This window comes from Grammomys surdaster, unplaced genomic scaffold (genome assembly GCF_004785775.1).
Source record: "Grammomys surdaster isolate TR1022 unplaced genomic scaffold, NIH_TR_1.0 126219, whole genome shotgun sequence".
NCBI lineage: Eukaryota > Metazoa > Chordata > Mammalia > Rodentia > Muridae > Grammomys > Grammomys surdaster.
The window spans coordinates 1,692,198-1,704,405 of NW_021621022.1; the positions used below are offsets into that span (position 1 = coordinate 1,692,198).

At 46.5% G+C, this 12,208-nt stretch overlaps 1 protein-coding gene across 1 annotated transcript in view; it reads left to right on the plus strand.

Moving 5' to 3' along the window:
- The window catches only part of Fam124a (family with sequence similarity 124 member A), a 52,846-nt gene extending 43,490 nt beyond the window's left edge, over window positions 1-9,356 (plus strand). Inside the window, exon 4 of the mRNA XM_028758752.1 lies at window positions 6,709-9,356. Within this exon, the coding sequence (XP_028614585.1) occupies window positions 6,709-7,491 (783 nt within the window). The 3' untranslated portion in view covers window positions 7,492-9,356. The remainder of the gene's footprint in view (window positions 1-6,708) is intronic.
- The last annotated feature ends 2,852 nt before the right edge of the window (window positions 9,357-12,208 follow it).

Genomic DNA, 12,208 nt, shown 5'->3' on the forward strand with positions numbered 1-12,208 from the left:
AACACTGCCTTTGCATTCTAGTGGCCTATTTCTAACCTACAGGAGCTGGAAAGTAACTCACTTATTCATGAATTAATGCCCTGGAGTTGGGGGGGGGCACCACATTAGCAACAAACAAGCAACACCATACTTTCATAATTGAAGGTCTTTCCACCAGTCCAGCCCCTCCCTCTTCCAGGCAGATGGTGGTCCAGCTGAACAGAGCCAGCCCTCCTCCCACCCAGCTCCATATGAGGACTGGAGGCATGAGAGTGGGTAGGATATCTTTAGGAGTGAAGCATGCGTCCGTCCTTCCTGCCCTTCCTGACTGCCTATTGTCTTTACCTCTGAGGCATGACATGGCCAAGAGTCAGTGCTCCAGGCTGATGTTGCCATGGCTTTAAAAGGGGGGAGGGGGTCATGGAAGATGGCCAAGCTAAAAGGGAGACAGGCGAACAGACAATTCTAATTCACTCCTCGATGAGGGTTTGATTCAATTAGAGCATTGATTTTAAAGTTTATAGAAAAAGCAATTGAGCCAAGGCCAACAAGTTAAAGACCATAGACCAAATACGACCCACTATCTAGTTTTGTAAGTAAAATTTTATTAGAATACACACAAATTACCATTTCCTTAATAATAAGTTTTTATTGTTGTGTATACACACAAGGTAATTGGACTAACCAAATTCCTGCCTATTTTTATTTTATTTTATTCAAACACACATGCAGACAGATAGACAGACAGACAGACAGACAGGATGAGCAGAGGCTCAGTCTCTGGAAATGTGGACCAGCCACACTAGACCAGACAACACATGCTCAGGGATAGGGTGGGAATGCCACATGCACCTAGAAGGGCCTGATGCTGTTTACATGCCACTTCTGGAACCATTGTGATCCCACAGTTGCTGTCTCCTTTGACAGGCTTCAAAAACACAACTTATAGGGTTCCTTATACTGGTGCTGGCAGGCGAGTGAAGAAATACCTCAGGGATTAATTAAAAGACAACTAAAAGTCTGGTGGCTCTCTATATGCACATACTGGACATTTGCGCCATCTCTGTGTGTGTATGTTTGTATGTCTTTGTGTCTGTGTGTCTGTGTGCATATGTGCCTGTGTACATCTGTGTGTGTATCTGTGTGCATATGTCTGTGTGTGTCTGTGTATATGTCTGTGTGTGTGTGTGTGTGTGTGTGTGTGTGTGTGTAGCTGAGCAGGTACCACAGAGCAGCCATGAGTGTCTTAAGACAACCCTCAGGACTCAGTTGTCTCTCTTCACTGTAGTAGGCACCATGTTTGCATACTGAACACTTACCCAGAGTCACCTCACCTGCACCTGCACATCCTTAAGATAGCACAACCAGCAACAGTATTGAAAAACACATGTAAATGTTTTCATTAAAAGTGCTCAATCATAAAAAAAATCAGAATAAAGCCACAAGTTCCATGTGGGTTTGTAATATTTGTGATGCTTAAATCTTTTTTAAAGTATTAACTCCAGAATATGAACAAAGAGCAGGCACTTCACACACAAAACATCCTGGCCAATGAGCATTGAAAGACCCCCTACAGTCATGCAAGGTGGTACCGGCCTATAACTCCGGTCCTCGGGGCATCAGCGAGAGGATCCTGAGTGTGAGGCCTGCCTGCATTACATAGGGTAACCCTGGAGATGAGGGTGAGGTGGTCATCAAAGAAATACAAATTAACACAATGATAGAATACTATTGCCCATCAGAAGGGCTAAACTCAAATACAATGATAATACCAAATCTTGGTGAGAGTGTGGAGTCATTGAAATACTTTTACATTTTTGGCAGAATCATACATTATACCATCAATTCTGGAATGTGTGAAAGTGTCTATTAAAACTAAAAATATGTTCACCCAGAGTCCAGCAACTCTGTTCCCATTCATGTGCCCAAGAAAATAAGTGCTCTCTAGGAGAAGAGAGGTGGCCAGATAAATCTTCACAGTATCCCATTGTCCTTTGCCTCAGAGGCTGGGCAGGCATCTAAGCAGACACAGATAGGAGCTGGGCAGGAGAACACTTCCCGTCACCAGAAGTCTGCCTGAGCTCCAGTCTCAGAACGAGCTCATAGCTAGATTCCCTATCTGGGAAATGACACTCCTGGTCACTGGCTTAAACTACTAGGTCTTTTTAATATTTACTTTATGTGAAGGGTGTTCTGCCGGCATGTAAGTCTGTGCACCAACACGAGTGCCTGGAGCCCACAGAGACCAGAAGAGGGTGTCAGAGCCTCTCGATGTGGACTTCACGGATGATCGATCGTCAGCTGCCATGAGTGTGGTGCAGAGAATCAAATGTGGGTCCTCTGCAAGAGCAGCCTGTGCTCTTAACTGCCGAGTCATCCCTCCTGCCCCTTAAAGGACCAAGTATTTGTATAACCAGTAATCCCCTTCCACCCTTCTACCTCAAAATGCCATGAGTTACAAATTGTAGCTGGCTTTCTCCACGTAAGTTTACCCTGTCCTTTTCCCCTGACGCCGCCTCCTCCTCCTCTTCCTCCTCCTCCTTCTCCTCCTCCTCCTCCTCTTCCTCTTCTTCCTCCTCTTCCTCTTCTTCCTCCTCTTCCTCTTCTTCCTCCTCTTCCTCCTCTTCCTCCTCTTCCTCCTCCTTTCTCCTCTTTCTTTTCTTCCTTCTCTTCTTCTTCCTCTTCTTCTTCCTCCTCCTCCTCTTCCTTCTCTTCCTCATTCTCCTCCTGACCATTCATTCATAAGGGAGCATAGGCTTTGACCATGGATGGTATCCACAGAAAGTGTATGAAAATCTCCTAGAGAAAAGAAAGACAAGATGCAATGTCTTTCTCTTGAGCCAAGCTCCATCTTCTTCCGTGGAACCCACTCTGCAAAGGAAAGCTCCAGATTCTCAGTTACCCGGTTCCCTCGGGATGCCCCTCGTTGTTATTGATCCCTGATTTTAAAGGTCCATCTTTGATTTATTAGACAGCAGACAGTGCTATGCTGAGCATGTTTCCACAGAGGACAGAACAAGAGAGGATGCCCTTATTCAGAAAGAGGAGGCAGAGGCAGCCTTGAACTAGCAGGGAGACACTCCTGGACTCTGGAAGGGAGACCCAGTGACCTCTCCTAGCACTTACAGAATACCTCTACCAATGTATCTGCGCCTCTTAAGACAGTTGAGAAAGGTGCTTTGGCTCAGGAGAACGCTTCACTTCCCCAGAAATCTGCCTGCGCTGCAGTCTCGGGACGAGCTCATAGCTGGATTCCAATTTCCTAGCGACATGAGAAGCATAAGCAGGTCTCCCTGGCTGGCTGCCTTCGCTCAGCAGATTAATTTATGCATGCTATTCTGCTCTTTGAGAAAGTGCCTTAAATAGTGAGGAGAGGAGCTTGTGAATTCCAGTGGGGCATCCAGCTCACGCTGATCCAGAGGGAAGGGAGGTAGGCTGACTTCCCACCATCTCTGCTGTCATTGCTGGGGCTCAGGAAGGCTGCCCCCTGAGAGCTGGCAGCCAAGGGTGAAGACTCAAGTTCCTGTTGCACTCGGGTAAATCCCACTAGGGCAGAGTTTCTGGATTCGCTCTCAGCCCCTATTGTTCCCAGTCAAGCAGCCAGGTAGGGGAAAAAAAGCCAGCCCCAGGGAAACACATCAGAGGCTCCATCCTTGGCACAGGTGGGCTGTCTTTAGGTCAGATGAGATCCCACTGGGTAAAGCTAAAGAACAACCAGGGCCAGGTAGATAGATGTCCCTTGTTCATCAGCCCTGGCCCTAGAGTCTAGAAGATGTGGGAAAAGTAGGAGAATCTCTGCAGCCTCCTTCCCAAGCACTCATCCCAGGATGCCTGCAGTCATCCACAGTGTCAGCCTTGAGATACACACAACCAGCAGGCACCTCCACTGCGCAGGTTACACTCCCCAGCAAAACAGAGCAGCTGCCAACTTTCTTCAGAGCAACGCGGTTTGAGGTTTCTCTCTGGCGTCCCGCCTTGATGGTGCTGTAGAAAGTAGAGCGAGCACATATGGGCATGTGGAAGCATCAACAGTTCTGTTCAAGCCCACAGTGTTCCTGCCGGCCATGCTGGACTCCACTGGGCTGCATGAGAGTGACAGGCTCGAATGTCCCTTAACAGTCACTTGGCTGGGAACCTTGATCTTCGGCTTGTCATGAAGCTGTGTCCACCTGGCTTCGACTTGTCATGAAGCTGGCTTCCCTGTTCAAGCAGGTCCAGAGTGCAGACATCCTCACCAAGAACTGACACGCTCAAGCAGTGGCTGCATTGTGGTACATACTTAGCAATAAGCAAACAATACTAGGGTTCTCCCTGGGGACTGTGCCCCTCCAGACTTTGAAGCAGTCTCCATCCCTCAGGGCTTCCTTCCCAGAACAAGCTCATCCTCTTTTCTCTCTTACCCACCCAAGCTTAAGGATGGTGAAAATCGTTTGTCTTAAAACCACCAGCAGCTGTGATCTTTCTCCGAGCACTTGAGCTTTGCCTCGTAGTCTTTAAGCATCCATAATTTAGGCTAAGAAAAATATTTGTGTGTGTGTGTGTGTGTGTGTATGTGTGTGTGTTGCATATATGTGTTTTGTGCAGCAAGCACATCACCAACTGAACCATCTCTACAGCCTACCGGAAGGCTTGCTGCAGCCAATTGACTCTAAGCCATGCTTACTAAAAACAGCTTTGAGATGCCAATATGATAGGAAGAGCATAGATAGTGGGATAGGATTGGCAAGACATGTGGACAAAAGCCAAACAGGATACAGACTGAGCAACATGGAGAGAAAGGCCAGGTAGATAATCCCAGGAGAGTCTGCGCCTCTGACCACACAGCTAGGAAGTGGCTGTGTGCATCGTGCAGATGTAGCTTAAGTGTCCCAGCACTTACGAACCGGAGCATCATTGCAGTGGTTTCTGAATGGACTCCCCACCTCCACCCAGCCATCTCTCCCACTGCACACCACCATCCTGCCAGAAAGCCACCTAGTTTTGACATGCCCCTGTCCTGGGTTGTGTGTGATTCAGGGCCCTCCTCCACTGACATCCATTCTGCCCCACTGGGAAGATGAGTTCTCTCCCAAGACCCTCAAGTGCTGACCATCAAATTCTCTAGTCTCTCATATTTGTTTTGCCGTAGATCCTTTCGATAACATTTTGAAAAGAATCATGTGGTCAAACCAGAACCTCTTCGGTTGTAGCGCCCCCTCCTTTGCCCATGGTAAATACTCAATGGATACATACTACACTGAACAATAGTTCCTAGGTGGCTTGTGGAAACCAGATTTCTCATTAATGGGGGAGGAAAAGGTGTCTGTTATGAAGACATATGTCTCAGCCTGCTAGAAAGAAATACCCCTTCTAGTAAAAACCCTGGCAACCCCTTTTTATTTTAGGGATTTGTCAGCTGGGTTCCAATCCTGAAAAAATCCAGACCCGTTGTCCTCTAATCTGTTGTTTGATTTAAATTTGCATTATCATCTTGGATCTGGACCAGAGGAGTAATTGGAGAGAAGCAGAGGAGATGGAATGTGCTTTGAGCAGTGTTTCCAGTTCCATGGAGAAGACACCAGATCCTGGTGAACCAGCAGGGCTGCTGGTGTGGGCGAAAGGAGCAGAGTCCGGTGTTGGAGGGTGACATTGTCTTCCCTACCACGCATCCTCACGACTCATCAGGAGGAAACAATTCCCTTCCTGTACCTAGTTCCTGAAAGGCAAAATGTGAATAAATGCTGGCCCCAACCGCCCCTCTTTTATGGAAGGCATCCTGCCCATACCAGGGCTCCCTGTCAGACTGTGTCTTGGTGTTGAGAAACTATTTTCTCTGGATAGAAATAGCCCCTCCTGGAAGGAGCCATAGCAAGTTGACAAAGTGAAAAGGCTCAGGACACTCAGAGAAAGTTAAAAGATCAACAAAGCCCTTTCCAAGGTATTAAACAGCTGCTGGGGTGGGGGTGGAAGAGCCTGGTGGGAGGTGAGTCTCTTCAATGGAGCTGCCTGCAAGTTGAGTGGGATTGCTTTCCTGAGTCATCACCTATATTGGGCTGGGCTTTTTGGTAATACAGCTATCATGGAGTGACTCAGGCTACTATAGTCACTAGATTTGGGTGACACCATTTTCTTAATCTCTCATTGGTACCATATCTGGGTCAAATAGATGCTTGTTCATGTCACTCCAGGAAGAGTCACAAGACACCTGGAAAACCTTACTTGCTGGTTCTTATGCTGATATTATCTCAAATTGTTTGAGTGTATCTCAGTCTTTGGAGGTTGGGGACAGCACGGGGGAAGTACAACTGGCTTCTCATTGTGATAAGAAATCATATTGCTTAAAGTCATCATGGAATGTACCCAACAGACTAGTACAAAGAATGAGACTCCCCTAGAAATGTGAAAGAGTGTAGGTGGCATTTATTCTCCCCCCAACAAAAGCCCTGCTGTGCGCTCCAAACTGGAGAACAAAGACAGAGGTGGCAGAGATTTGAGAAGAGCAGAGAAGACTTCTAAAGGATTCTCATCGCCATGTGTCTGCTTAACCAAGCTCTTGTTCCTTGGTACATTCACATGTGGACTTTACATAATACAGTACCCTGTCAAAATAACGAACTAGCTATATTCCTCAGTCTTGAAGGTAGCTTCCTAGCCAGAGTTGGAGTTCCTAATGATTGGCAATGTGTTTCATGCTGCATTTAACAGTGAGTCTCAATGTAGCCTAGGATTAATGGAACCCTCTCTCCACAGGCACAAAGGACACACAAAAAGGCCCCTAAGTGCAGCCGAGTGCATCACTCCTCTGAGAAGAAGCCTCATTCCACTCCTACTACAGACATCAACACACCAAACACAGGACAGGGCAGCAGCCAGACAGCCCTACATGACAGCCCATCCAACCAAATGGCCCTGCTTCCTGGGAACAAACAGGAGTATACCCCACAGTCAAGCACCTCCAGCCAGGCATGGTCTTTCCAGAGAAGCAAGTCTTTGTTTTGTTTGCCCAGTGGAGGTCCCTCCCCAACTGAGTCACAGCCACTACCGACTGGTTCCCAGAGACACAGTGCATCAGAGTGGAAGCCCAGCCGCCTCATGTCCATTGATGACTTAGAGGGGACCCAAGAGACAAATGTGGACACAGGCCTGCGGCTGTCCTCCTCAGACCTGTCTGTGGTCTCTGCATATTCTGCCCCCAGTAGGTTTTGCAACACAGTAGAGGCATCCATCTCCTCTGAGAGATGTAGCAGCCACTGGCCAGCACAGAAGAGTCCCAAGAAAGGACCACTGCCTGCTGCCATTGAGGTGAGCCCAGATACAGCCTGTGTTTCCCACCCTCTCTTCACCAAAGGATCCCCCAGCCCTGCAGAGGTAACTACTACTGGTCTTTCGGCGTCCAGTGCCTCCTTGCTCACAGAGTCATCCACACTCCCACCATGTCATGACCCCAAAGCCACACAGGGTGTCCAAGACATGCTACTGCCTCCAACAACAGTTGGTCCCGAGGCTGAAGACATGGAGGAGTTCTACATCTGAGCACGTCTTGTCTTTCAGATAGACTCAGTCACAGAAACCCGGGTACCACTGTGCCCAGCTCTTTGTTTGCAGGGTGCTCTCAGTCCCATTTGCCAGCTGACTAGAACTTAACTGTCTTGGGAGACTGTTAGCATGTTGATCATGCTACCTATCCTTAGCTGACGGGTGCCATATTTCTAGAGGTTCAGAAGAAAGAAAGAAAAAGAAAGAAAGAAAGAAAGAGGGAGGGAGGGAGGGAGGGAGGGAGGGAGGGAGAGAGAGAGAGAGGGAGAGAGGGAGAGAGAGAGGGAGGGAGAGAGAGAGAGAGAGAGAGAGAGAGAGAGAGAGAGAGAGAGAGAGAGAGAGAAAGAAAGAGAAAGAAAGAAAGAAAGAAAGAAAGAAAGAAAGAAAGAAAGAAAGAAAGAAAGAAAGAAAAAAGAAAAGAAGAGAAACAAACACCTGACATTTTTATGGAAATAAATTTTCAACACACTTAAATCATAAAATCTATTTTTGAATGCTCAACTATACAATTTAATGCTTCACATAATTATTTGAAATGATAAAGAAAACATAGCCAGAGCTGACTTGACAATTGTTCATATTCTGAAAGTAAAATAACCAAGGTCAAAATGTTGAACGGGGAAAGGCCATCCAGTAACAGGTCCAGCATCAGTGTTCAGAACAGAATGCATACCTTCCTGATGCCCACAGTCACAGGACACTAGAATCCAGAAGTGCTGCTTCCAGTGGCTGCTTCATAGGAGAGCCATCAACCTACAACAGACAGCAGAATACCTTGCTTTGAAGCCATTCAGCACTTGAAAATCTGGGCCTACACACAACTGACTAACAAACCTTATAAAGACTTAGCATGAGTAACCAATGCCTTGCACACTTGCAAAATACTCTGAGTATGAAACCTAGTTTTGCACACTCTTCCTCAGTCGACTCACACTGGTAAGCAAGCCTGCAGACTGTCCCCTCTGGACTGATTTGTGTTAAGAGTACTCATTGCCTGCAGTTACAAATAACAGATTATGTGAGTTGTACTGGGGAAACAGGTGTGAGATTCTCTGACTTTAAAAAGCACACATTTTAAAAAGGGCTACATACATCTCTCTATAAATGACCAGAGCCATCTTTTGTATTTTGTAGCACTGTCTACAGTAAACCGTTAAAATGTTTGGAACATTTTTGGCTGTCCTTTTGATTGTCCATGTGAGCCAGGGCCCCATACTCCAAAGTAAGAAAGTGTGCAATGCCGTCCCACAGGGCCAGCCTCCAGTGAGTGCACAGGAGCCTTAGGGAGAGTGAGCACTGCAGCCACACCAGCTTTCCCCATCTGTCATCTGTTGCTGCCACTGTGTGAAAGGACCTCCCGGTAAGGCTATGTTTACAACCCCAACCTCACCGAATGCCAACTTCTGGCATTGAAGGCAATGCCAATTTATCCCCAGGCTCTGTTTGTCCTTGGGAAAGAAAGGCATGGGTGTATACTGTTCCCTGGCAGGCGTGGTACTTCTTCCCCCCTCTCTGGAAGGGCCCACACCAGCTCAGAGGCAACCTCGGAGCCTTTCCAGCTTGGCCTTCAAGCCCTCATATCCATCACTGTCCATCAGCCTCAGGTTCTTCATCCTCACAAGGAAAGCCTTGGGCTCTGACTTGCCTCAAACACTTTGGACTTCCCAGGACTCTGGGTTCTATTCCAGTGTAAATAAATAAAAACATGGTCTCTTCTGATTCCGAATCAGGATTAAGCCAACTTCTGAAAAGGGCTAAATGATAAATATTTTAAAGTTTGTCAAGTCATGTTTTAAACTTTATCCAAATGTGTTGCTATTGCTTCTATTGCAGCATGAAAAATAAAAGGTATGTGAATGGGAGTGGCTGAGTTGCAGTCAGAATTCATTTCTACCAGCAGGTTGTCGCCATTATTGGCTCAAGTGGCAGTTGGGGAGCCCTCAAGACAGACTGCTGTGGAAGGTTGGCTCAAGATTCCAGCTGGCCATCAGCTTAGGTTTTCCAAGCCTCTGATGGGAAGATGGTGATGACGACAACAACACTCCAAGAAGCTCAGTTTCTCAGGTCAGGCCAGTGGCAGCAGAGCCACAGGCTCAGAATGCAAGGGGATGCTCTCTTCTAAGCTGATTCCCAATAAGCCCCTGTAGCTCACCCTAGCCAGAAGTACGACTCTAATAGCTGATAGTGATAAAAACAAGTTAATCTCAGAAAGGAGAAAAAAATAATTTAGGGGTGATGGTAGGCCTCTGGGACAGGATCCAGTGTGTCACTACCAGGAGTCAGGAAGGTAAAAGTGAGTGTCCTGGATCAGCAACTGCCTTTGTTCCCCAGGGCACCCCCTACCCTTTCCTCTGTGAACTGCTCCCTTCCCCCCCACCCCCCACACAATCCTGTCTGCCAAGCTGAGTGACTCTTAAAAGCTGTCAGAGATACCACATAGAAAAGAGGCTTGTGAGTACCCTTTCCTGCTGTAGTCCACACCCAGGCTCCCTTGGACTGGCTTCGAGATGGAGGGAGTCTACAGAGGAGTTACCTGTAGGGATTAGTTCTGATACTAAGGTCCTGTTTCCCAGTTGGTTCTTGATCCATCAATAAAGACACCAGCGACCAATGACTGAGGATGGGGTGGAACACTTAGAGTTGCCCCGGGAGGAAGCAAGCAGAATCGAAAGGGGGGTTGGGGAAGGAGGAGTAGCTGCAGGAAATATAGCCAACCAGACACTTGAGTTTTCAGTTTAGAGTGGCCAATGGCCACTCTATCCGATTATGCCTGGGATGGCAGGAGAGATTTAGCAGTGCTCAGCCACTGAGTTAGCAAAAGCATTTTAAGATTAACTTATGTGGGTTGTTGTTATTGTTGTTTTTTATCAGTAGATTCAAGGGAATCTGGGTGGGGGCTAGTAGCATGGCCCATTCCCAGAGCTGAGGCAGGGTAGCAAAAGCTACATGCACCAGCTACCTTCTGTAAAACCTCGTTTTCACCCTGTGCTAACTAGTGCTTTCCTCCTGGCACTCACCAGTGGATCCTGACTCTTAGAGCAGTACTGACCTTACGACAGGTACTGGAATCCAATAGGTGAAACATAAATTTGTTCAACTGAAAAATGTTGAGATGACATCATAAGCTAGTCCTCTTCTAAAGTGGATTCAGTGATGTAGGGGGTGTCCATCGTATTGTTCCCTCTATGTTGTCTAGTAAGACGCAATATCTTGCCTCCTTGACCTGAAACCACTCCACCCCAAGCTGTGCCCGGAGGACTGACTACTGAATGCCTTGGTCAAGTTTACACTGCATTCCTTATTTGCCTTGATTCTTAATTACTGCTCAGGGTGTCACTTTGTCCTACACTAAGCACTACCTAGTGTCTGCTTTAAGACATCAAATATTTCTCAGTCTACCCCCAACTGGGCTGACACACTACAAAAATCACCTTGAGTTACATCAGTTGGTTAAGTGTGTATCAGAGGGACTCATAGGGACAGGGATGACCTCTTATGACAGGAGGAGGGGTGGTATTTGTTTAAACAAATTGGCTTTACTGCTGGTGTTCCTTGAGTCTCAAGGCCCAAAGAGTAGGAATGTAGGAGCAGAGAAGGATCACATTCCTTCATCTAGGGTCCCCAGGGAGACCAGATGTCTGCTTTTAGCCAAGAATGCTTTAAGTGCATGGCCGATGTCTTTATCCATGGAAAACCAGAAGAGATGTTTGTGTTTATAGAGCCCTTTCTCCCTGTAATGAATGAATTCCCTAATCCATCAGCTATCAGGCACCTGGTCAGACTAACAGAAATAGAGAAAAAATTAAGGGCAAATGAAACCAACTATGGAGGAGGACTGTGGGCATAGCTCAGTGCTGTAGCATTCGCCCAGCATACCTGGCTCAGTCTCAGCATTAAAATAAAAAGAGCTGGAGAGATGGCTCAATGGCTAAGAGTACTTGTCCCTCATTCAGAATCCCTCTCCTGACCTTCATAAGTACCAGGGCATGCATATATGCTAAATACTCATACACATAAAATAAATCTAAGACTAATAAAAATGTAAACAAACTGTGGAGTCCTCCATTGTACACCCTGACAACCTCGTCAGCAACAGTTCATGCAGGGAACACCAGGCCTGGATGTCAGCGGAGCTCTGGGATTAAGTGGACAGTGGCCTCCTCCCCACCCAGGTGCCATTGCTCCATGGGGCTACTCTTTGCTGGGTTTCACCTCTCCTGGGTCCTCTGAAAAGGCTTGAGAGAATAAAAGTGAAGCCATTGTTTGGGGGAAAAGATTCTTAGGGGAAATATACTTCGTCACAATTTGTTATTGCAACAAATGGATTTATGAAGAATCAGGAACCTGAATATAAAATTTATATGTAAGTATATTTTTTCAACTTTTGTCAAGGGCTTCTTCTAATTTAGGGGCATAGAAGGCTAGTTACTAAATGGCTTTAAATGCCATATTCCCTACTAGTAGATAACACAGGCAAAGACAAACAGTTGCATTGGTCTCTCAGATCTCTTTAATGAAGGACCCATCCATTGTTTGGTTGTTGTTATTGTCATTGTTGTTTTGAGTTTTTATTTTGGGGGGGTTGGTTTTGGTTTTTGTTTGTTTTGTTGCTGTTGTTTAGTTAAGTTTTTTTTTGTTTTTGTTGTCACTATTGTTCTGGGCTCTTTTGATTTTTTGGTTTTTTTGTTTTAGTTGTTTTATTTTGTTTTGTTGC